General features: G+C 41.5%; 1 protein-coding gene and 2 long non-coding RNA genes across 3 annotated transcripts; all 3 read right to left on the bottom strand.

Annotated features, from left to right (window-relative positions):
- Positions 1–765: 765 nt before the first annotated feature.
- LOC119212516 (uncharacterized) lies at positions 766–1977 on the bottom strand. The gene is made up of 3 exons (XR_009942887.1): positions 1855–1977; positions 1456–1724; positions 766–983 (listed from the first exon to the last, which is right to left on the bottom strand). It is a non-coding gene; the product is annotated as an uncharacterized LOC119212516 (long non-coding RNA).
- Positions 1978–2993: 1016 nt separating this feature from the next.
- Positions 2994–3873, bottom strand: LOC134107908 (uncharacterized). The gene is made up of 4 exons (XR_009942886.1): positions 3770–3873; positions 3332–3466; positions 3180–3248; positions 2994–3089 (listed from the first exon to the last, which is right to left on the bottom strand). It is a non-coding gene; the product is annotated as an uncharacterized LOC134107908 (long non-coding RNA).
- Positions 3874–3877: 4 nt separating this feature from the next.
- On the bottom strand, positions 3878–24272 carry LOC119228560 (uncharacterized). Its single transcript, XM_062560237.1, has 8 exons — positions 24103–24272; positions 23796–24036; positions 21472–21611; positions 6870–7017; positions 6715–6780; positions 6219–6476; positions 4406–4625; positions 3878–4059 (listed from the first exon to the last, which is right to left on the bottom strand). The coding sequence occupies exons 1-7, from the start codon at positions 24270–24272 to the stop codon at positions 4434–4436; spliced, it is 1215 nt and encodes a 404-aa protein (XP_062416221.1). The 3' UTR covers positions 3878–4059; positions 4406–4433.
- Between the last annotated feature and the right edge of the window lie 2143 nt (positions 24273–26415).

Below are 26415 nucleotides of genomic sequence, written 5' to 3'. Positions count from 1 at the left end.
GTTATTTTACTCAAGCTAATCTAAATTAGACCAGTCTTATTCCTCCGTTGCACCTATTTTTGAGTTCCTATTTTACTTCCTGAGTTAACTATTTTACTTCCTGAGTCGCTTTTGCACTCTTTTTCATTTCCCTTTACAGGTGTGAAAACACCTTCAATTTACACAATCAAAACATAGTTGAACAGATCGTTTCAGATCACATTCAAACATTAACTCAATATGAAAATAAAAGTATGACACCTTAAACTCAGTTTTGCTCAGCTCAATGCAGAGTTTCTGCTCGATTCAGTCCAAAAGGAATAGTTCAATCATTTCTCGGTTCAGTTCAAACTCAATTCCTGATACTCCTACCACTCTGGCAGCGAGTCACCACACGCACTGCGGTCATGTGGACCGCATTTCAAAATAAAATGCGCCTCTATGTTAGGTATTACGGTAAATGGGTCTGTACAGCCAAAAAGGCACTGAGCATCATTTGAAGTGTCTTTTTTTAAAATCTTTATACTCTCTTTAAATCAGATAGCAGCCGGGTAACACTCTTCTGACACTTGATCCTATTTCACGTCGACCTCCTATATCAATATGTAAAGTTACATAAAATATTACTGTGTAGTTTTTGAGATAACTGAAGGTAAAGTTAGTACTTTTGCCATTATATTCGTCTTTTTCTCAATCTTTGAACCATCTTTAAATCAGATACAAGCCGGGTAACACTCTTTTGACACTTGATCCTATTTCATGTTGACCTCCTATTACCATCTCAAATATTACTACTACTACTACATATTATTACAAATAATTTTACTGTTCTCACAGTGATACAGGCTTATAAAAAGAAACCGAGAACATAAGAAACACTGAATGCGTATTTAATTACTGCACAAAGCGCATATCCAATCATTGTTCTTAATGTGTGTCAGCTGTTCTTTTTGGATCCCCAGGCAGTCTGCGTGGAACCACCTGCTGCAACTATCACACTGAATCTGGAAAAGGAAGAAATAATTAATTATTTTGAGAAAACTAGACTTTACTTCGAACATTAATTCACCATGAAATTCTCTAAATATTACATATTACGTACCTATTGTAAAATGCTATTTGAATTTACTGAAAATAAACTGTACAACAGATCCTACTTGAATTTTCCAGCTAAAATGTAAAAAATCCAGAGTATATGAACATATCAGTGTGTTACATGTTCCACAATACTTTTATTGAAAATGAAGCCTCTGTTTTATGTATTTATTTAATTTATTTATTTATAAGTATTGCCACTGGGTAAAAGTTCACCCCTCTCCCAGTGGCAGAGGGGTGATCTGGGATTACTGATAGTATCCTGGATTGCAAACTTTCTTACATAACATAACATTTAAATTATCCCTAATTACTCTTTTACTGACCACTCTCAAATAAATATACAGAATGCCAAATCAAATGCTCAAATCAACACCTTACCCATTCAGTGATTGCAGGCCCTGGAATGGGTGGCTTTTGGGCAGCACACATTGCACAGTTGTTTTCGATGTCAAAAATTAATAAAAAATATTACATTTTAGAATTTTATAGTACATTGTCATAATAGAAAAAATATGAAAGGCTGACACACCTGAGGCATTGAGTATTTCCAGAGCCATGTCGCGACGTTCCTGCACCATGTCTTTTGTTTTTGTCCCAAAGGACATGAACGGTATTGCGGGGAAGGCCTCCATCAATGCCTTTGCCATCTATAAAACACAAAATTGAGTTGCATATATATATATATATATATATATATATAGTAATATCAATATCATCCAACTTAAAAAAAAATGATATAAAAATAATATATTTCACGAATGTTTTGTCTTACTGTACCATGAAGACAATCACACCACAGCTACTGCCATCCTGCTGATGTGGGTGAATAATTTCATGTCCCCTGAACTTGACATGGACCCAATCTGTCTTCCCGTGGCAGGTCCTCCTCATTTTAAAGTAAGTACTAATGATAAAATTAACTTTGATCGTAATAACTTGTTAAGTTTTTCAAATTTCACACAAGAATGTAAGCGCTCCTTGGCATTTATAGGTCTATAGAACACTAATGGGCGGACAGCTGTAACCTAATTCAAAATGATTTCTGTGCACTTTTAATTACACATGCACATTCCCTGAAAGGGACAGATATGTCATTGTGATTAATGATTTGTTTTCACCCCTTGCATCTCTTGCTTGCTTCTTAGGTGGGAGGAAGGATGGTGCAAAGGAAATATAATGCCAGTAAGGGTAATGTGAATGCAAAAAATAATAGCTATATACACTTAATAACTTTAACAATTACCTCAGACTTTACAACCTTTTACTGTCGCCTGGTTGACCCACACACCTATCCACCTGCTTTCTATTAAAATACATCTACTGTTCACATGTCTTCTTACAGACCTGTCTCTGTGAAACATTTGTCCAGCATGTTCACTATTTCAGGTCTGTGAACATTCATATTACCTCTATCTTGTGTTTAGGACCTTCTACTAATTTCTGTAAGACTTTTATTGACCATTGTGGTTATGTTTCTTTAACTATACCCACACTGCTGTCACAAAGCAGAAGGAGACGAACAGGTGAGGTACCAGAGGTTTTATTTCAAACACAGGAAGCTCCGTGATCGAGTTGCCGGCGAGTAGTCCGTTTGGAGTCCGGTAGGTATTTATCGGCGTTACTACGACGAGACCAGACAACTGGCAGAGTGAAGGTGTGTGGTTTATGAAGGGATCTGGTGATGCGGGATGATGACGTGCAGGTGGTGAGAACAGGTGATGGTGATTAGAATTCAGGGGATTGAGAACGAGTGGGCGGAGTGATGATGTCTGGTGTTGATGACGGTGTCTCCGTTACAACTGCCTGTGTGTGTTTCAGCTTCATCGTAATATGAACAAAAGCTATGACATTGATATATAGCTATAATGGTATGCAATGTAAGTACTTATTCTTGAATAATTTCACTTAAAAAAATAACAGAATTTTTCTGCAGCTTCTTTGGATGTCTCCAGATCCTTGTTGTTGCGCATCGGATCGATAAGGTACACACTACTCTGTGCTACATTGATGTACTGTAATCACAGGACAATAATGTAATGTTATCACAAAAAGATTCATGAAAATAATATTCAATTTTGATTATTATGATGGTCACTACTAACCAGAAGTTTCCAGTGCGTATTTTGAATGTTTACACAGGAAACCAGGCCTTTGTAGTTGTCAAAGTTGACCTGTAACACACACAACTTTAAATCCCTAGAGCTAAAAAACAATTTTAATAACTTCATATTTAATTTTTAGCATTTAGCGTTACCTTTGACAAACTCTGCCTCCTCATGGTTTCTCTGTCCCCGAAGAGGATCACACCAGCCGTAAAATGGTTCATCACATATATTGTACTTTCCAATTTAAGACGATAGGCGGTGTGATGTAGGAGGCACTCAATGACCTAAGGAGATAGTTCACATGCAGACAGAGAGTATATATGGGTGACTGCTTATCAAGAAATATTCTGTAATTGTTAAGTAAAACAATTCAGAGGAATATTTATTTAGATAGTTCTCAAGTCTAAAATCTTACAAAGTCTTAAAGTTCAAGTTTCAATGTATTTCCTATAAAACACATTGGTAATGTTAATTCATTTATTAGCAAATAACATTAGAGTTTAGAGAAATACCATGTTATACACAATACTTTTACATTTCCTGCTTTTTTTATGGTTTATGATCATACTACTATAAGTACTACATACCTCTCCTGTTAGCCAACGGTGTGGTCTCAGTGAACAGAGCTCACTGTGGTGGATGACGACATTGTTCCCCCTGCTTTGAGTGGGTATCACAGACACAACCACTTACTTAACTTGTAAAACTTACCTAGCATCACTCCAGACCACAGGAGGGCATGTGGGAGGAAGTACTTAGCCAAATTTGTAATGAATTTTGGTGCATGGTAAACATTGTCTTCACCTTCAGTGTCAAGAGGTGCACTATCAATTGCTTTCCTGAATTGGCTTTCTAGAGGTGAGGTCGTGAGATCGTGCTGAAAAGAATATCATAAGAATATCATAAATCTAGTTAATGTAAATCTTTACACACAAAATTAAATGTGTTGTTGAATTGTATGCAACATTTTATTCTAGCATGACTAAATAAATAATCAACTGATAAAAGATCCATTCAGTGTTGCTTCTTTTGTACCAAGATATCTTAGAGTAACACATCAATTAAACGTAATGCTTACAATATTCTGCCTCAGAGACTTTTACAGATCTTGAGTTTATCAGTTTGTTTATCAACTTACACAAAAGCCCATGTTAATTATTTAGATAAAGCTATGGGGTAAAAAAACAACTGTAAAAATTAAGGTAATGTAATTTAAAAACTACCTTGTAGTCTTCAGCATCTAAAATTTTGTCAACATCGACTGTCCCCCTCTGTTGCATAAGGAGTTGGAGGTCGTGGAAGTGCTTTGGGACGTTTTCTCCACTGCAAGGGCTGCAGAACAGGACTGTTGCACTGACCAAAACCTCGTCCATCGCTTTCAGCGTTGAGCAGGATGCGAGGAGTCCAAAAACATGCATCGCAACCATGTAGTGTTTGGGAACTCTAGAAAGACAACAATCCAAAACACAAAAACAATTTGGGTTACTGATTAGTATTGTTTTTTATATTATTACAACCAGGGACAATATGAAGTGCTTAAAATACTAAAACACCTACTGTTTTTTTGCACAGATCTTTTGCATTCTTCATGATGTGGCTTAAACATCTATGCAGAATTGGAAGGTCAAAATGCTTTGTGGGATGTTGGCCTGACACAAGAATGAAATACTTCTGCAGCAAATCCTCAAGACTTGATCCAAAAAAAGTAATGGAGAGAGATCTCAAGAGAACCAGGGAGCCATCGCAAATGATCATCACTGGCCTCTTGTTTGCTCTCTTTCCAAATATCCTAGTGAGATCCGTTTGAAAAGCCTGCAGGAAGTATGTCACAGATGCAGTTGTGTGGTCACATGTGACATAGGATGCGACAGGAAGAGGTGATGCCCCCTTTGTGGGATTTCGCACAACCAGTTCGTAAATGTAGTATGGCTTACTTTTTGCATTTTCCTTTTGGATTATGCTCCCTGTTGCGTCCAGATAAATAATGTCGTCTTTGCATCTTTTGAAAAAGACAGTGTCTGTCTCGACCACAGCATAATAGATTTTGGATGCATCAATACTTTTTGCAAGACATGGTTTGTGTCTTGTTTGTTGTCAATCATTTTTTTAAGACTGGAGAGCTCGTCACAATCCTGTCGTTGGAGTTGTCTTTGGGTCCATGAAATATTCTTCATAACACCTGCTGTTGGTGCTGCATCCCTGCACCCTGATTTGATCACATCATCCGGTATTGTCAGAATGGACTCTAAGAAGACACTTAGTGGTAATTTTGTTTCTAGAACTTTTGCAATCTCCACACGTGAGGCAGCACGTACGGGCCTTGTTTTCAATTCTTTGATATTGTGTGAAACATTGCCTGTGAAAACCACAGTAGCCTTCAGGGTGCTTTCATCAAATATGTTCAAGTTAACCTGAACTGGGCAAACTTCAAAACGGCAATATCCCACACATTGAAAAATTGGTGCCTCTGCCTTTGACTGCCTAGTTTTTACGTTGTGTCTCTTAAACCCAAAACTGCAATATGGGTTGAGGGACTTCAGACCCTTCGTGATCATATTAGTCCACTGAAGTCCTTGGAAAAGTCGGCCTTTCTGTGTTTGTCTCAAGTCCTCCCATTCTTTTCTTTCGACGTAAAAGAAATTTGGCTGCTGTGGCAACACAAACTTAAATAACTTTTCCTCCAGAGAACTGCTGTCAGATGAATCAGGCAAGTCCCCCTCGCTGTCCTGTAACATGGGAATTTTATTAAATAAAGTATGATTAAATGAAAATTAATTAATTAAAATTTTACCTTGAGAATCAAACCATAACAAAATAGTGAAAAAGAAAAAAACCTCACAAGTAAGAATTTTCTAACCTGACTGTTATTTCACTTATATGGTTGAAAACATAAATAAAACAAAAGATAATAAAACACAAATGATAACAATTATTCCTTTTGAAAGTTCTGACATTTTACATTCTGTGCAATTTACAATGACACCCTACATATATGCTGGCTATAATGTTAATAGAAATTTGTGTTAATAGAGTTACCTCTTCATTTGCAGCCTCGTCTTCTAGGCGGGGGGACCAGTGGTCTGGTCCGGTACTTGCAGCCTCGTCTTCTAGGCGGGGGGACCAATGGTCTTGTCCGGTACTTGCAGCCTCGTCTTCTAGGCGGGGGGACCAGTGGTCTGGTCCGGTACTTGCAGCCTCGTCTTCTAGGCGGGGGGACCAATGGTCTGGTCCGGTACTTGCAGCCTCGTCTTCTAGGCAGGGGGACCAATGGCTTTCTTCCACATCATTGTCATCCTAAGATAAATGTATAATTAAAAAAAATAAAAAAGTTAATTGACAAATAGAACAGGTTTCTTCAAACACAATTTCAAAAAATACAATAATAGACACCATGATCAACTACATAATAACTATTAGTACCACTTTTTTCACAACCATATTAATATATTGTTATCTTTCAATACAAACCATTACTTTACTGTAGCATTGTTAATAAAACAGTGATAACATAAATTGTATTGGTAGTACTTACCAAGGAAGAACTCTCGTCATCATTGGTAGCGTCAGCTTTTGAGTACCCCTTAACACCTGAAGTGCTCTGTATAATAAAATACATCATTATTTGCTTTTCATTGCAGAAATAGTTTAACCAATGTTATTGTAATTAAGTGAATACATTTCAAATACCTTCTGAAGCTGAAGAGCTACCTTACGGATTTTTAAACGATTTACCAATGTATTCGGCACTTTTAAATCTTTGCATACATTTCCTAATAAGCCCGATGCTTTGTGTACACTGTAAACACCAGCAACTGCTACAGCACATTTTTTAATGCTTTAATGGATTTCTTCCAGGCTCTTATAAGTTCTCCTTCCCTTTAAAATAAAATAGTAAATATTAGTAAGAAACAGAGGGTTTTAACAATATATTATGCATCTGAAAATCTGCTAGTATGATTTAAGCATGAGTTCATTGTAATACTTGCCTTTCCAAACGTGGAAAAAGTGAAGATTCTGAAAATGAAAAAATATATATATTTCTTAAAATCATAAAACCAAGACACTGGTGTGTTTCTGGCTGTGGCAATAAGATTAAAACAACGATTGCTATGGATTATACAGATCTACAATTATATTCATACTATACATGGCTTTACAACTCCTTATGGAGTTTTGAACAATAATGCAATGTGCACCGCAGACGTTAAACTCGTAAACGGTCTGCGGTGGCTCACGCTAATAGGTCACTTGCGACACTACTAAAAGTTGAATTTTTTTTTGCTTCACTTTACTAATGGGTGAAAATAAATAAAACATGTTTTATTTTAAATAGCGTCAGTCAAGAAACATGCGCACACTGTAAAAAAATATCCTAATTTTACGGGAAATAACTTTACATTTTTACAGTAGTTTTCCCATTTTTTGTAATTACGTAAAAAACGCTTTGAAAATAAAGATATTATATGTAAATTAACAGTCCAACTGTAAATTTACATGTAATGCTAATAATGACAAATTAATTTTTTTTCCCATTTTTTAATGGAAGAAATACTGTAATAATTTTACAGTATTTTCCTGTTTTCTTAAATTACATTCAAATCACGTAAAAAAACGGTCAAATGACTGGCAGCTGCGGCTGCCAGAAAAAAACCTTAAAATTAAGTTAAAATCACTTAAATCAAATAAAGTGCGAAAACTATAAATATACAGGAATTTTCTTTAAGAATGTTACAGAAAAACACATTATTTTATAGATTTTTCCTGTTGTATTCTGATGAAACACCTTTTAATAAAGAGATATCACCAAATATTCTGCCGCAAAAAATGTTAATTTAATGATTTTTACTGTATTTTTAAATTAAAAAACAATCAATAGATCTCTAAAAGCTGTCATTTTACAGATTTTTCAGGTATTATTACGATCAAACACCTTGTTAGTGATATCAAGTTTTGCAGTAGAATACTACCATTTTACAGATTGGTCCTGTAATAGATTTAATGTATTCAGGTGTACATTCACAATATCAAGCAATTATTCAAAAACAGTTCTCCAGGGACCCCCAAGAGGAACAAAACATTTAATTTGTCTATGTTTCCTAGCTTGACAGGTGGCTCCATTTAATTTGTGGTTATATGACAAACATTCCACTAAGGTAAATCATAAGTTTTATATTAACGTGTATTCAAACACAAATTGTGGATTTCAATTTGGCTTTTATCATTACATCAGACCTAATCCAGTCTTATTTTGAAGTAGATGCAAGAATGATACATTACGATTAATGTCTTTTACAGCAACTGCAGACTGTTGTCCGGTGTTGTAGTTTCCCAGAGCAAAACACTTAACCTTTAACTGCTCAACCTTTAACTGCTCATTGTCAAGTTGCTATTGATAAAAGCTAGAATGTTTTGTAATGTAAGATGCTGTAAATTTCAACCTCAAAAGGATTTTTTTCCCAAATCAGATTTAGTGGGAACTTACTATTAAAATTGTTCACAATAATCAATGTTTCATAAACGATATTAACACAAAAGACCGTGAAAGTTCAAACAGATACTGCCCAGTTCAACCGAACGCGGGCCACTGAGTTTGACACTTTTTCAATAGAGCATCTTTGGGATGTGGTGGAATGGGAGCTTCGTGCCCTGGATGTGCATCCCACAAATCTCCATCAACTGCAAGATGCTATCCTATCAATATGGGCCAAGATTTCTAAAGAATGCTTTCAGCACCTTGTTGAATCCATGCCACGTAGAAAAGGCATTTCTGAAGGCTTAAGGGGGTCAAACACAGTAGGTGTTCCTAATAATCCTTTAGGTGAGTGTATACCAAGATTTCACTAAATGTTTGGTCATAAAAGTTTGGTTTAGAGTTATGGAAAAGTCATGAATATCTGGACCAAAATTGGTCAAAATGTGTATGAACCCTCTGTTCAGAATATTGAAAACGTTTGATTTCCACATTCTTATTCTCATTGCCCTAATGATGGAGGCCTGATTCTGCGAAAGTGGCTGCCCACAATGGGCATCCTGAGGCTAAAGAGGGTGTCCTTAGCCCTTGTGATGGAGGGCCAGTGCTGCTGCAGTGCATGAAGTCATGGGCATACGTAATCCGGCTAAAGACTGCATTTAGACAGGGGAAGGGAGGGCAGTAGTGGTAACACTGGCGTTGTTACAGTGGTGTTGGCCGGCTTTAATTCCTCTACTTAAGCCCGGACGCAGAGTTCCAGTAGTGGCGAATGTGCAATCAAAAATCAACGGTGTTCGCAGGCTTAGGTCAGCCTCTTGAGCCTCCTGATAGACTGGGTGCACATACACAAGGATTTCACAAAATGTTTGGTTGTGGAAATTTGGTTTAAAGTTATGGAAAGGTCATAGTCCCGCCACTGGACTTGTTTCATAGACACCCCAAAAATCCAAGTGAATAAAATGATGTTGCAGGGTGGTCCATCTATGAGACAACAGATGGTGTCTTGTGTTATGTCCTCCCAGAACTGTCTAAGCGCATTAGTGAGCTCCTGTAGTCTGAGGAGCAACTTGGTCCTGTCTGATAGACTGAAAAATGTTGTGCATCAGCGTATAGGGTCGGACTATGGGTTTCATCCCGACCTAATGGAAATTTGTTTGTGAGCCTGTAGTTATTATTACCAACAAATAAAACAAAATGCACATATTTATTTTGTTTATTTTAAAACTAGTCATGTTTTCCTACAATTGCTATTGGCTTTCTCAACATGTTGCTTTGAACAAGATCGGATAATCTGCCTGTCAACTGGTCAATGAGAATAGTGCGCGCTCACATTTCAAATGATTCTGTTAGAGCGGGAGGCTGCTACCGGAAAGGTGCTCCTCGGCGCCGCAGCGCAGCACGGCTGGAGTATTTCAACTTCACTTATGGATGCGAATTTGAGTTGTGGGATGTCAACGGACCAGACTGGAATATGAACACACAGGATCTGTTCACTTCAGTAAAGAGAATTTATATCCTGCAAAGATATCAGGTAAGAAAACATTTACCCTGTATTTTCTGAAACAACCTAACAGAATTATGTTTTGTGCTGATGTTCTTAAGTTATGTAGCCCAGTCTAAAAATATTTGTTTAATGTTTAAAACGTTACTACGTTAAAATCTCCTCGCTGTTTAAAACGATTAAATATGCAATAGGCGGATGAACGGACGTAACGTTATGCCGTTTATAAGAGGAGTTCGGTTAACGTTAGCTAACGTTAGCCGATAGCTAACGTGATAGCTAACGTTAGCTAACGCTAGTGTGTTAAACTAGCTACGGGTAACGTTAACTAACGTTAGTGAGGTAAACTAGCTACAGGTAACGTTAGCTTGTTGGCATGAAACATACTTGATTTTACACACAGGATCTGTTCACTTCAGTTATTTAAATAAACTACTTGGTTTATTCAAATAACGTAACGTTAAATGTACAGTTACTGCATCTGTAAACGGATTGTAGCACAACTGCAACAGGCATAACGTTGCTGAAGAGTACTATTAACGTTATATTTATTTGGAACACAATAAACGAATATACTCATATTGAAGGTAGGGTGCGCAGTTACTGATTTATGAACAGTATGGATGTTATTAAAGCAATAAGGTGAGAGGATGTTGTCTGACAACAGTTCAAGGTTGTTTGTTCCGTTGCAACTGCACAACTCTTACGTTATTGAAGATAAAGTACCTTATTTCTTTCGTAAAAGTTTAGCAGCGACATTATAAATAGTAAGTATATAGCTGTCTTTCAGCACAAAATAGTTGTAGCCACCAAACCTTGTTAATCTCATTTCAGTAGTCTAGAAATGTGTGGGGGGATTTAGGGAAGGGTGTATTATTCAGTATTAATGTACTGTTCACCTTGACCTGAGTATTTAAATAATGCACACCCAATATTATAATAATTTAAAAAGATGCATGTCTTAAATTCTACGGTTGAAGTTTTGAAGTATAATTGATAGTTTTCTTCACTGTTTCAAACTACTTGACACAGCAAAGGCCGCTATGCCGGCCCGTGATCTCATGAGAATGCTGAAGAACCAGGACTGACAACATGCCTCCGGATTGTGGCGTACAGAATAAAACCCAGGGACAGGTACGCAAAAAAGTGGCAAGATATACACAGATGGAATCGTTCTAATATAAAAAGTGAACAGGTCTGAATACTTGTACTACACATATACAGTATGTGTAGTGGCAAATTCTTTCTAACACTGATAACTAGCGACATGGATTTTCTGTCAGCATACTTTTAAACTAAGACATCGAATTATTGTTGTATAAGCATTTTTAATTAACTTTTTGATGAACTAACTTGTTAACTAACTTAAATTTATCTATGCAGATTTTAACCGTTCATGTCATATTTTGTGTGTGTGTCTTTTCAAAACTCCCAGCCTCGCTACTGTTTGACACTTATTTAAAGCTTTAATTAGCTCCCTGTGAAGTACTGAATGGCCCTCCTCGCCTATTAGCCATTGTCTTCTCTTACACCTCTAATTATTTGACACTGTGTAATTGTTGCCATGTATAACCTGTGTGAAAGAGCCATGCCGGTATACAGGCAGAAATGTAAAGAAACGTTTTTCAACAGCGTCAACTCTGCCCCTGCAAGATTTGTCCTTTTTAATAATGGCTTTCTGACTATAAATACAAAGAAAAGGCATGTTGTCTTCAAGTTCTATTTAATGTATTTATTTATTCATAGTTTGTGTTTATAGAGGACTTCTGGATAGTGTTTTCTGAACAGACATACTTTTTGTTTGCTTGCTATCTCAGCTGCCTTTTCACTCAGCGTTGCAGCGTGTTTTTGCAGCGACATAGGATTAGGAATGCCAGCCCCAGACCAATAACCCCTGCCAGCAAAAAACAAGCATACAGTATTTCTGCAGAAGTGTCCATAGTTATGCATAATAAGTGGCTCTTCCCAGACATTATTAGGCAAAGGCTGATAATCACTGCTTGTTATGCAGAGCCCCTGGAAGGACGAGCTCATTCCTCTCACTCTTAATTGTTTGCTGTGTGTTTTATATCTGACTGCCTTTGCGGTCGCTTGGTACAGTGGCACAAAAACACCATTATGAACATCCTCTTTGCACATATGCAAAATAATTTTCATTATTGCAGGGTATTTTTGAGCCCCGGGAAAGAACAATCGAGGGGTTTCTCCATTCCAGACTCTTAAATTTGCGCTGTGATGTATTTATGGCAGTCCTGTGCAACATTAATGTTTTAGAAGGGGAAATGATGGCACATTCGGCTGTGGGGTAAAGGCCCTGTAAACCTGGTGGCCTGCACTTAGCATGCTTTATTACACCAGCTGTTGAGACTCTCATCAGCATCATCTTCTTCTTCCGAGCGCCTACTCTTTCTTCCCTCTTGCTTTCAACCTCTCCCTCCATTCTTTTCTGTTCTGCTTGCTCAGCCCATCTTAGTCTTGTTGTTGCTCTGTATTTGTTTTTTATTGTTGGAATGCATTCATGCATATCCAAGTAGTGTTCTTCGAATCTTTATTCCGACATCTTATTATTATTATTCTATTTCTTCCATTGCTATAACTCCTTCACACTTTCAGCTATTAAGACCGTTATTTTCAAATATTCAAATGTTCAGCTCCTTCAGGAGAGGGGGGCTATGACTTTAACTTTTTAGCTCTTATAAATTAATTTATATTAATTAAAATCAAACTTTTTTAGCATGGTTTCCAATGGAGTTCATTTTCAAATCGTCTCAAAACTTTTCCAATCTTTCAGCTAGAGACACCATTTAAACTTTAAAATGTCGACACAAGTCTTAACAATTTTATTCAAAAAACAGCTTGTTGATGTCTATTCTACTTTTTTCATAATCACTAATTATGTTTAATTAGTTTTTGGGTCCGTTTCTGAGTTTTAACTTGATGTGTATTGCGTCTCTTAGAGTCGAGCGGTAGGAGTCAGAGTGAGACCTGTGTCAGAGTTCAGTAAAAAAAAGAGGCACTTTTGACATCACAGGCACAATATTCACTTTTCAGGCTTTATTTCTAGATTAAAACGATCCTGTGCTTGTGCTGGTCGGACTGATATGAGTATGGAATCCCACATTTATTTACTTTTTTCGTGAGGAGCCCGAGAGTAGGACAAAGTCTGTCTCAAGTCCCATAGGGTCCAATACAAATCTGCTGACAAATTAAAAAAACAAACAGAAGGTACATGTTTTGTAAACTGCTAGTTGAGCAGTTTTAAAACACAGACATGAAAGCTAAACTCATGCGTTCGGTAGAGTCTTGTGTCTCTCAAAATCACATTATTTTAGGCTACCCCAAATAGTTTTGCTCCAGGGGGCATTTGTTTGAGGTGTGGATTCTGAGTAACTCACTGTCTGTCTGTGCCCATGTGAGCTTGTTAGTGACCAGCTGGTTTCGTTGCCATGGATACTCCACTCTGTCAGTTGGTCTCAGCCAGCTGAATCATAACAGCTAATTATTGGCATCACATGACATGCTTTCTTTCAACAAGGGTTCGTAAGGTCATGAAAAACCTGGAAAAGTTTTGGAAACTTGTTATGTTTTTATGTGGTTCATTTAAAATACGTTTCAAATAATTCATATGGTTTTAAAGAGAGAAGCTTAAAATATGAGCAGGACGCTCTCATACTCAGCAAATAGTTCACACCGTGGTTTTGTGAACGCAACCTAAGTGTAAACGTGCATGTCATGAGTAACGACAATTAAGGTGGAGGCAGGACGGTTAGATATTTCAAACATGGGAGAGCGCCATTAAGGAGCTGTGCTAACGGAAGCAGACATCAGTGCGGCGCTGCTAATGAAGCTAATGTCTGCCCCCCTCGCGGAGCCCCCCGCAACCCCGCCGTGCTGCTCCCGGCCGAGGACCACCACATCCCCGCGGAACCTCCACACGGACCCCCGCCCGCCCCCACACGGAACCCGCAGACATGAGATCGCAGTGGCCCGTATCTGGTCCAAAGCTAAAACGAGCCCCTGCTCTGGAAAACGAGCGCTCACTTGTCTCAAATAAATTAAAAAAATAAAAATAAAAAAGGTATTAACGTCAACGGCCGTTTTCTAGGAAAACTTGGCTCCGCCCACTCAGCGTGCCACTGAGACGCTCGCTCCGGACTTGCCACTGAATTACTGGCAATTGCCACTCGCTTGCCTTGTTTTGCCACTGACGTGCCGCTGCGTGCCACTCGGTGCCACACGGTGCCACTCGCTTGCCATTGCTTGCCAGTGCCACAAGGAGGATCTCGGCCCTGCTGTCCTGTCATCAGTGTATGAATGGGTGAGTGATGTCATGTAGTGTTAAAGCGCCTTGAGTGGTCAGAAGACTAGAAAAGCGCTGTACAAGTTCATTTACCAAGTCCATTTAGTTTGAATGAAAAACATTCTCTCTCCCGACCCCCCCTCACCCAATTCCATCACTGATTATCTGTAGCTCAACCATAGATACACCACAGTTGCTTTCAAATACTAGTAAAACTAGTACCACAATTACAACTATAACTAGTACTAAACCTTATATTACTACAAGTATTTTTTAATTCTCAGCTTTTCCTAATTTAAGCTTTTATTAGTTCTGTATTTTTTCAAATTCGTAGAAGCTTCTCCCATTTCTGTTTTTTTGCAATTCTTTCAAGTTAATTTCAGCTTCTTCTATTTCTGCTTTTTTAATTTTCTGTACTTTAAGCAACTTTCTGCTGAAAATGCATTTTCTAGTTCCTCATACCTTATTTGCCTGTGGTCATGTTAGTAGGTAGGCTATCAATCTATGCTTCGTACTGAGGGAGTTAAGGTCTCTCACCATAGCTGTCCATGCTGGATCTTTCCTTGTTGGCTAAGCATGGAAAGCAGAACTAGAAATGCATTTCCTGCTGAAAATGTGTTGGAATGCTAAAAGCTGAAATGCATTTCATAAAATTGCTGAAAACACAGAAATGAAAATAACCTGAAATTAATTTGAAAGGGTTGCTGAAAATACAGAAATAAGAAGCTAAAAGGAATTTTAAAGAATTGCAAAACACTACGGAAATACATTTTTGAAAATACAGAGATCAGAAAAGCTGAATGAATTGCTGAAAATAGAGAAATGGCAGAAGCTGAAATGAATTTCGATGGATTTGCTGAAAATACATACATGGCAAAAAACATACATAGCAGAAATTCAACTCACCGATACAAATTTAAAAAAAACCTGCTAAAAATACAGAAATGACACAAACCGAAAGCTGACAAATATGGATCACAAAAAATTACTTAAGTAAAAGAATACATTCATGTATTAATAGAAGCTCCCTGAACAGAACATAATTAAATACATCTATTTCTTCATTTATTTATGCCTGTATTTCTGTGTCCGTACGTAAATGAACTCAGACGGGCCGAACCTCATTCTTGAGCAGGATTGGTCAAATATAGGAGCGAGACAAAAGCCATCAACCCCAGCACCCCAGCACTCGCTCCTAGAGCGTCTAAAAGCTGCTAGCAGCGCTCATGGCTTTTACCGGCGAGATGTGGCTGAGTAGCTTGGGAACTGTGAGTTCCTGTTAAACGTATAGGCAGCGTAACAACAGCAGTTGATTAGCTCACGTTTCCTAAATGCTGTTGTTCAAGGTGCCAACATACTAAACGGAGAAGGACGAGGTGATCTGTTGCTGCAAATAATTTCAGTGTTATTTGACAAAAATAATGAAAATTCAGTAAAGCCAGTTTATCAATATATATAAATAAAATATAATACAAGTTTTCCAAAGTGATTACTCATTAGTCTAGCAGAGGATTAATTAGAATGATGAATAGAAAAATGCACTATCATTCTAACCCATTGTTCAAATTTTAGGAATCCACTGGGCTTTTTTAAAATATTTAAAATCTACTTTATTGGAAGGGGTAAGTCTTTTCCTTGTGAAACATAAGTTACCCCATGATGCTTTATGATAGTTCCCTTTACTGGGAGGCAAGGTGTGACAAAGAGAGTTAGGGCATGTCATTTGACATGTGTCAAACTCAAGGCAACATGTGGCTCGCCACGTCATTTTATGTAGCCCGCGAGTGCTTAATTCACATTTGGCACATACGGCTGCCCGTCCAGTGCAGGGGTGTGTACGCCCCCCCGTCAGCCGAACCGGTGGCCTGTGTTTGGTCAAACTGGGCAGTATCTTGCCCGAACCTGAAATGAGTTTGACACCCTATCTCTAGAGCATAACAACTGTGTGTGTGTTTCTGTACAGTCATTCACAATGATTGAATGACACCTATGATTATCCTCTCACACTGCAAGATATGAGGAGGAAGGGCTTCCACTACAAAGAGCTGTCATGACCATGATGAATGAGAAATGAGGTTTCCATTACACACGGTGTTTAGAAGATTTCCCACATCATATTGTTATATGAACATTATTCAAATTTAGGATACACGGTATGAAAGAAAACACAGCAAAAAATGATAGCGAGAGAAAGCGAATCCATCTGTTTATGGATCGATGTGTTACCTCAGTCAGGCAGAAAGAAAATCTGCATGCATTAAGGAGTAAATTTAAGTAAGGGCTTAAATGTAAGCAAGAAGGACAGTGAATATCTTGAACAGTGATTTTCTGGAGCAGCCCTTTCTAGAAATTACTTTTTGCCTCTTTAAGCATGCAAGTATCTTGTATCTCTACGGTTGAAATGCACTTATTGCAAGTCGCTTTGGATAAAATCGTCAGCTAAATGACATGTAATGTAAGGGATGGAACAAAGCTGGAGCAGAAAAGGACTAATATGCAGCCCACAAACGCAGGAATGTGTGCATATTGACTGTGTGTGCAGACAGCTGTATGTCTTCCACTGTACCCTCTCAATCAAGCGACTGATCGATTCCGTATTTTCCACCCCAAAACATCAAGCTGTGCTATTCACACAGTGACAGACCTTTTTCATGTGTAATCTTCAAATAGAATCAACCCTTGATGCATTAACATGGTTTGTTAAGTTTTCATGTTATTCTACGCTGTAGTTTTTAAGGAAATTATATTCTACACAGCTCATTTTGTCACGGGGCGAACTCTTGAGGAGGACTCAGACGCCTGGAATCCCTGGAAACAAAAACTCCTCTGAAGAGGGATGAACGGAGAAATGCTCTGGCTAAATTAATAGAGCTGGGTGATACTAAATGACAGGAAGCAAACAAAACCCTCTCTTAGCGAGGAAAGGAGAAAATAACAAAGTAGAACTAAAAATGCTCTGATTTAACTCCCAGAGCTGCAAAAGCCAAACGAAAAATCTCTCATCGAGGGAGGTATTACAACACAAGGAAATCAAAAAATGCTTTGAATTAACGCTAAGAGCTGAATAGTGTCAGAAGGTCGGGCTGCAGGGAGGACTCAAGCGCAGAGTTTTTCCAATCAAAGTGCTCTTTATTGCTAAACAAATACAAGACGTGCTCCAACGACGAATGACGTAAGACAATGACGCGACAAAGGACAACTGGCACACAGGGCTTAAATACACAAGGGATGTGCAGGTGATTGGACACAGGTGGAGACAATCACGCAATCACAAGACAAGGCAGGAAGTGAAGTTAACCCAGGACCACAAGAGACATGAAACTTCAAACTAAAACAGGAAGCGAGGCCAAACCGTGACAGAACCCCCCCCTTAAGGACCGAATTCCAGACGGTCCTAAAGGAGGGTGGAACCTAGAAAAACAGACAAGGGAGGGAGGGCGGGGAACCCAACAACCCCCGGCCACCCAGGGGACTCCACGAGTCGGCGGCACGGTGTCGGGTCCCTCCGGCCGGGATGCCACGGCGCCCGGACTTCAGGGTCTCGGGGGGCCGGCCGCTACGGCGACCGGGCTTCAGGGTCTCGGGGGGCCGGCCGCTACGGCGACCGGGCTTCAGGGTCTCGGGGGGGCGGCCGCTACGGCGACCGGGCTTCAGGGTCTCGGGGGGGCGGCCGCTACGGCGAATTCGGTCCTTGAGGGGGGGGTTCTGTCACGGTTTGGGTCTGCTTGTCTTATTTTGTAGCTTTCTTGTGTCTCGTGTCTCTGGGTAACTTCACTTCCTGTCCTGTGATTGCTTCCACCTGTGTCCAATCACCTGCACCTCCCTTGTGTATTTAAGCCCTGTATGCCAGTTGTCCTTTGTCGCGTCATTGTCCATGTTACTCGTCGGTGGTGCACGTTGTCCTGGTTTGGTTGCAAATAAAGAGCACGTTAAGAAGAATCCTGCATCTGAGTCCTGCCTTTCGCCTGCACCAGCACCCGATCCGTGACATTTATTGTACCAAGCCCACATAAAAGCTTGATTGTACCCATATACTGCAGTATGCTTGGCTGTGTGTTCTGGCTACTGATCTCCACACATGAGGAAGACCCTAACCTCAGCAAAACATTCACTACATAGGCATTAATGGTTGTGGTGCGTTCATGGGTGTGTGCGTAATGAAAATGACACTGCTCTTTGCACCACCACCAGTCCATCTGCATACATCCTCCCAGGAGATGCATGCATGAATAGAGGGCGGGAATGTGAGGATGGAGCATGATGAAGAGGGTGATGTTGGCGTCAGACAGAATTAACCTCTGGAATAATTGAGGGATCAGACGTGCTGTAAACACACAGGAAACAAAGATGAGGTTGAGAACGGATGAGGGGGGTGTTGGATAGAGGGGATAGAAAGTAACATGATAAGAAAAAACAGCTATGGGTATGTGGACCAATTCATCTTTGTGTGTTTGGGAAGTGTGTACACGGGCCTGTGAGCTTCTATTAAATTTGACTACACCGCTTTCTCTTTGTGAATGCCCCTATGTCCGCAGGACAAGCGGTAGGCTGCCATCTCAGGGAGGGTGAACTCTATTTCACGGGTTAGTGCTACAGCCAAAAACGACAGCATCTACCCCTTTGGCTCCATAAAGCACAGAACAGCTCGCGCTCCATCTCACGAATACTGTTTGCCCATTTTGAGTTCCGTCTCATTGGCACTATCTCTGGCAAAGACATTGCTCTAGGCCACGGGGAGGAGGGGGGCACTTCTCCAAACAACAACCCAAGCCAGGTGAAGCTTTACGACTGGAGCGCCACAGCTCTCCCCTGAAGGCCAGTACCTACTATATCTCTCTGGACCTCTCAATGCCTTAAAGACTCACAAGGCACAGAGAAGAAGGAGGACATGTATGGCAGGTTGCAGAAGCAAAACAATCCAAGATCCAAGCCACAGGTGGATTCAGAGCGTAACATCTGCTGAGCAGAAATCATTTCAAATAAAAACAAATGTAATTCATGCTGTAACATGATTTAAACACAATGTAAGATGTTCTATTTCTACAAATTCTATTTCCAATGCAGGCTTTAATCAACAGACGTGAGCTAAATGTTATGTTCTTGAGCCGGAACTGCTAAAGCGTATTTTGATGAAAGTAAAACAGAAGGTGGAGTTAGTGCAGCACCAATGTTGTGTTCCATTGGTCCCTTGTAGAAAAGGCTTTGGATAAAGATATGCTGTCCACAGCAGCACACACACAGAAACACGGCATTACACATTCAGTGCTTTCCACTCTTAGAGGAATGCTAAAACTGCTGAGCTAAGAATAATATAAGCTAGCATTTTCAGTTTGTGTCAGTGGTGGAGGGAAACAATGCAACAGTCTTCTAGTAGGTGTAATGCTAAACTACTAAACTAGGCTAATGCATCTTTGTAGCGGTTTTGGAGAACTTCCGCTAACTCAGGCAGCGATGCTAGCTCACTAGCATATAGCAGGCCATAAAGGGAAATCACTGCTCTGTGGATTTTAACACAGACACAAATCCCTATCCCCCTAAAAGAAAGCCACACAACTCTCCTTGTGCCCAAGCTCTCCAACCACTGTATGACTTTAATCATCCAGATTAATCATGCTCATCAACACGATGGGCCCTTGTGTCCAGTAATGAGAAACAGAGGCAGGAAGCACGCATAAAGCCGAAGACTCTTGTCTGTACTAAGATGCATGAATGTACACCTGCAGTCATGATGCATTCCCTTTAGTGACATAGCTAATGCACGAGTGCAGCTAGAATGATATTGAGCATTTTGGGGGGATTTGCTACATCATCATTCAGGGAACAGAGATACTGTGAAATCATCTCCTGTTATTTCTTACAAAAAAGGTTCCTCAGATCGCCATGGTTACCATATTCCTTCCACATTTGCACAGTGGTTTCTCTCTGCATGGGAACATATGGACATACGTATCTGTTTATATTGTTATCTTATTTTACTTTATCTCTATGTAACAAATGTGGCAATAAATGGCTTCTGAATCTGGGCACAATGCATACAACATATTAACTTAGAGCCAGACTTAATCTTAGCTAGAACAAAGAACTTCTGTCTCTCCCTTCTGGCAGTGATAGTGATTATAATTATTTACGACGGATGCTAATAACGAATGTCTCCATATGATAAAAGTCCATGTGTGTTTGGATGTATGAAGTAAGATGGACACAAAGCAGTAGAGAACAAATAACCCATTAGATGGTCATGCTAGACTCTCAAAGGCAACACTGTATGTGTGAAAGATGGCTCCCTCTGTGTGACATGATTGGCTCACATAAAAGGCCTTATTGTGCTGATAGTTGCAGACCAAACCCGGGCAACTCTCCAGCATTTTGTGATTTAAATTCAGGTTACTGTTCAGTCATGACTGAACTCATCAGCAAAATTTTAGCTAAATGATTAATGTAATTTGGTTTATCATAATTACTTTCCCCACTCTGGTCAAATGAGCAATAGGGTGTTTGTTAGCTCACCCAGTACCCAGACTCATTACAGAGAGAGTTTTGAATACTGCCGGACAATAAATCCACTCCATGCTGTAAATACTGGAGGGGTGGACTGATATATGGAGCCAGTGTTGGGCTTTTATCCTGAAAAGTGATTTAGTAGTGTCAACAATCAAGGTTCAACTCAAATGGTGAACAAATGTTAAACGGTTTACCAAAAATAAGAGACCATGGTGTGTGGTCAACCTCTTCTCTTTCCCAACTTGTCAAACTTAGTCAGTGGCCGACACACTGGAGTTCCTTTGAGCAACAATATGAGACTGAAGCTGGCAAAGAGTACTTATTTTATCCAGAACCAAGACCGTCCCTCTTTTATGTGAATTGACCTAAAAAGTTAACATACGTTGGATGTTTATTGTAGGGAGAATTTTTTTTGAAAAGAGGCTATGCAAATCCAAAATCACACATCTTCTGTCACAGTTTGGGTTTGTTTCCTGTTTTATTTTGTAGTTTCCTGCCAATTGCGGCTGCCTGTGACCTGCCGCTAGCGCTCCTGCCTACCGCCCCGGGCGACACCCGGAAGTTCTTAGGGCCGTCTGGGAGCTGGGCTAGCGCTCCCGAGCCCGGCACCCCATAACCTGTCGCCGGCGCCCGCAAGCCCAGCTCCTGCCTACCGTCCTGGCCAACACCCGGAAGTTCTTAGGGCTGTCTGGGAGCTGTCCCTTGAGTGGGGTACTGTCACAGTTTGGGTTTGTTTCCTGTTTTTTTTTGTAATTTCCTGCTGTGTCCCTGATTGTTTCCACCTGCACCTTCCCACTGTATTTAAGCCATGTGTATGTTAAATGTAACATTTTAAAAGATACAGAAACAAGTCTTTGCTTTCTTCTTAATAAAGTGCACCAAGCAAGTCCCTGATTGTCTCGACCTATGTTTAATCAGCTGCACCATCCTAGTGTATTTAATTCAATTCAATTCAATTCATTTTATTTTGCATAGCCCAAAATCGCAAATTACAAATTTGCCTCAGAGGGCTTTACAGTCTGTACACATGCAACATCCTCTGTCCTGAAACCCTCACATCGGCACAGGAAAAACTCCCCAAAATATGAAAAAACCCTACAATGGGGAAAAAAGGGAAGAAACCTTAGGGAGAACGTCAGAGGGGGGATCCCTCTCCTCGGATGGACAGACTGCAATGGATAACATGTGTACAGAATCAACAATGTAAAAAATGTACAATACATTCAATTCCTCTAACAGAAATTATACAAGTAATTGCAAGTAGCAGAACAAGTGTACGGCAGGACCACTGCAGGGACAACCACCATCAGATCGAACCACCATCTACAGAGGCTTCTGTGGGGAGGGAGAGCAGAAATATATTGGTTGATGATGGCAGCAGCAGGTGTCAGCAGAGCCATGCCAGGAGTCAGAACCGGGGTCCATACAAGACTATGATCCACGGAGACCTGCTAGGCGAGAAAGCACAAAGAACTCCCGGAAAGAAGCTGAATTAGTGATGTAGATTAATAAAACATGGATGATTGTGGAAGGAGAGAGTGAGAGTGTGAAAGTGAGAGAGGGGCTCGGTGTGTCCTAAGAAGTCCCCCCGGCAGTCTAAGCCTAGAGCAGCTTAACTAAGGGCTGGTCCAGGCTAACCTGAACCAGCCCTAACTATAAGCAATATCAAAGAGGAACGTTTTAAGCTTTATCTTAAATGAACTGACTGAGTCTGCCCCCTGGACTGAAAGTGGAAGCTGGTTCCACAAAAGAGGAGCTTGATAACTGAAGGCTCTAGACCCCATCCTACTTTTAAAACCTCTAGGAACCACAAGTAGCCCAGCATCTACGGAGCGCAGATGCCTTGTAGGGCAGTAGGGTGTAACAAGCGCTTTAAGATAAGACGGTGCCTCACCAGCAAGTGCCTTGTAGGTGAGGAGAAGTACCTTTCTATTCTTTATTTAACAGGAAGCCAGTGCAGAGAAGTTAATACAGGAGTTATATGATCCCATTTCTTAGTTCTCGTTAATACACGTGCTGCAGCATTCTGAATCAACTGGAGAGGTTTAAGCTATTTACAAGAGCAGCCTGATAACAAAGAATTACAGTAATCCAGTCTAGAAGTAACAAATGCACAAACTAGTTTTTCTGCATCACTTTGAGACAGGAAGTTCCTGATTTTCGATATATTACGTAGATGTATTAGAAGTATTCTTTATATGAGAGTTGAAGGACTTATCTTGGTCAAAGAGAACTCCAAGATTTCTGACAGTGCTGTTGGATACCAGAGCAATTCCATTAAGCAATGTGTCGCATCATTAAATGTCTTAAAGGAGTCTGTGCCCTGAGATCTGCTAGGCCAAGCCACAGACAGTGGGGGTTCTTCTGCTATGTGTCACGACCGGACAATGATCCTGAACCCAAACGCACGACTCGTACAACAAGGCTCTTCAAAAATCAAAGTTTTATTAACAAAACGTGGCAGGAGCCGATGAAATGAAAATCACTCTTGAGAGAGGAAAAAACTTACACGGAATCGAAGAACAAAAACAAGTCCATAACGTAAGCTCTAGCTGGCGACACGATGGATCCATGACATGGGACAAGACGAACTGGCACAGGACAAAGGGAGACTCAGACAATATATACACACACAAGGTAGGGGCACAGGTGGAAACAATCAGGGGCAGGGCAGACAATCAGACAGACACAGGAGGAAGGGGCGAGTTGCCTGACACAAGCAGGTTAATTTTCAAAATAAAACAAACTTCGCTAACACAATTTCCTGGACATGACAGTACCCCCCCCTTTAGGGACGGCTCCTGACGGACCTTCACGGTTATGAAAATCCCTGATGAGTGCCAGATCCACGATGAAGCTGGAGCGGACCCAGGAACGGTGCTCCGGGCCATAGCCCTTCCAGTCCACCAGATATTGGCGTCCCCTCCCCCGTTTGCGAACAGCCAATAGCCGCTTCACTGGGTAGACCGGGCCCCCGTCAACCATCCGGGGAAGAGGCGGGGCAGCGGCCCTGGGCACCATAGGGCTCTCCTTAGCGGGTTTCAGCTTCCCAACGTGGAATGTAGGGTGTACCCTTAGGGACCTGGGAAGGCGCAGACGAACAGAGACAGGGTTAATTACTTTCGACACTGGAAACGGACCCACAAACCTGGGGGCCAATTTCCGGGAGGCGACGTGGAGTGGCAAGTTTCGTGTGGAGAGCCAAACTTTCTGGCCCGGCTGGTATGTCGGCGTTGGCTGGCGCCTGCGATCAGCGGCCTTCTTCATGCGTTCTGCACTGCGAAGGAGGATTTTGCGGGCAGCGCCGGACCATGGCATGGGCGGATGGGACGACGACCTCCTTCTCAGTCTCTTGGAACAGGGGCGGTTTTGTAGCCAAAGGCGCACTGGAAGGGGGTCAGCCCCGTGGCCGCTGTGGGGAGCGAGTTGTGGGCGTATTCAACCCAGGCTAGGTATTTGCTCCAGGAAGACGGGCTCTGGGATACCAGGCAACGGAGACTTGTCTCCAGTGCCTGGTTAAGGCGCTCGGCCTGTCCGTTGGCCTCTGGATGGTATCCAGATGTGAGGCTGGCAGTGGCCCCGATCAGCTTACAGAATTCAGTCCAAAATTGAGATATGAATTGGCGCCCCCGGTCTGACACCACGTCTCTGGGAAACCCATGGATGCGGAAGACATGGTTAAGCAGGGTTTCGGCGGTCTCCTTGGCCGACGGGAGTTTAGGGAGGGCAATGAAATGCACCATCTTTGAAAATCTATCCACCACTGTAAGGACAGTGGTGTTACCTTGGGAGACTGGGAGGCCGGTGACGAAATCCAGCGAAATTTCAGCCCAGGGTCGACTGGGCACTGGAAGTGGTTGCAGCAGACCCGAGCGTGCCTGGGAGGAGGTCTTGTTCCTAGCACAGACTGGGCACGCGCCCACATACTCCCGGACCTCGCGCTCCATTGCCGGCCACCAGAACCTTTGTCTGATGGCGTATATGGTTCTCCTGATCCCTGGATGGCAGGTGAGCTTCGAGGTGTGAGCCCAATGAATCACCTGTGGGCGCAAAGCAACCGGGACAAACAGGCGATTAACTGGACAACCACTAGGTGTAGGGTTCTCACCGTTAGCACGCTTCACCTCTGATTCTATCTGCCACGTTACCGCTCCTACCACACGGTGCAGTGGCAGGATTGGCTCTGGTTTCTTGGCAGTGGGCTCGGGGTCGAACAGACGAGACAGGGCATCTGGCTTGGTGTTCTGGGACCCCGGCCTGTAGGACAAAACAAAGTCAAAACGGTTAAAGAACAGAGTCCATCTGGCTTGGCGAGAGTTCAAACGTTTAGCCTTGCGGATATACTCGAGGTTTTTGTGGTCAGTCCAGACAATAAACGGGTGTTGGGCCCCCTCTAACCAATGTCTCCACTCTTCTAATGCCAGTTTTACAGCGAGCAACTCACGGTTACCGACGTCGTAGTTCCGCTCCGCCGGTGAAAGTTTTCTAGACAGGAAGGCACATGGATGTAGCTTGTGGTCCTTTGCAGATCGCTGAGACAGGACCGCCCCCACCCCGTCGTTAGAGGCATCCACCTTCACCACGAACTGTCGACTGGGGTCTGGAACAGTGAGGATGGGGGCCGAGGTGAACATCTCCTTGAGCCGGGTGAAAGCCTCCTCAGCTTGGGGAGACCACAGAAACCGAGCTTGGGGAGAAGTGAGGGCATGGAGAGGGGACGCTATGGCGCTGAAGTTTCTGATAAACCGCCTGTAGAAGTTAGCAAAACCCAGAAATTGCTGAACCTTCTTGCGGTTATCAGGTGTAGGCCACCGAGCCACAGCGCTGACTTTAGCCGGATCCATTTGTATCTTTCCAGGGGCTATGACGAAGCCCAAAAAAGACACAACTTTGGCATGAAATTCACTTTTTTCAGCTTTGACATAAAGCTGGTTCTCCAGCAGGCGCTGGAGAACCTGGCGGACATGGCAAACATGAGTGTCTTGGTCAGGGGAGAAAATCAAGATATCATCTAGGTAGACAAATACAAACTGGTTAAGAAATTCCCTATGCACATCGTTAATCAATGCCTGAAATACCGCCGGAGCGTTGGTCAGACCAAATGGCATCACAAGGTACTCATAATGGCCAGAGGGAGTGTTAAACCCGGTCTTCCATTCGTCACCCTCTCTAATGCGGACCAGGTGATATGCATTCCGCAAGTCTAGCTTGGTGAAAACCTTTGCTTGTTGCAACTGTTCAAAGGCAGATGACATGAGGGGCAACGGGTATCGATTCTTGATTGTAATGTCATTTAATGGGCCATAGTGAATGCAGGGTCGCAGGGAACTGTCCTTTTTCCCCACAAAAAAGAACCCTGCTCCCGCTGGGGACGAGGAGGGGCGTATAAGTCCTGCTTTCAATGAAGCCTCAATGTATTCAGTCATGGCAACCTTCTCAGGACCAGAAATGGAATAAAGTC

The sequence above is a fragment of the Pungitius pungitius genome, chromosome 21 (assembly GCF_949316345.1).
Source record: "Pungitius pungitius chromosome 21, fPunPun2.1, whole genome shotgun sequence".
NCBI lineage: Eukaryota > Metazoa > Chordata > Actinopteri > Perciformes > Gasterosteidae > Pungitius > Pungitius pungitius.
Note: the sequence above shows the minus strand (reverse complement) of the source record. Positions and strands in the feature narration are given on the sequence as shown.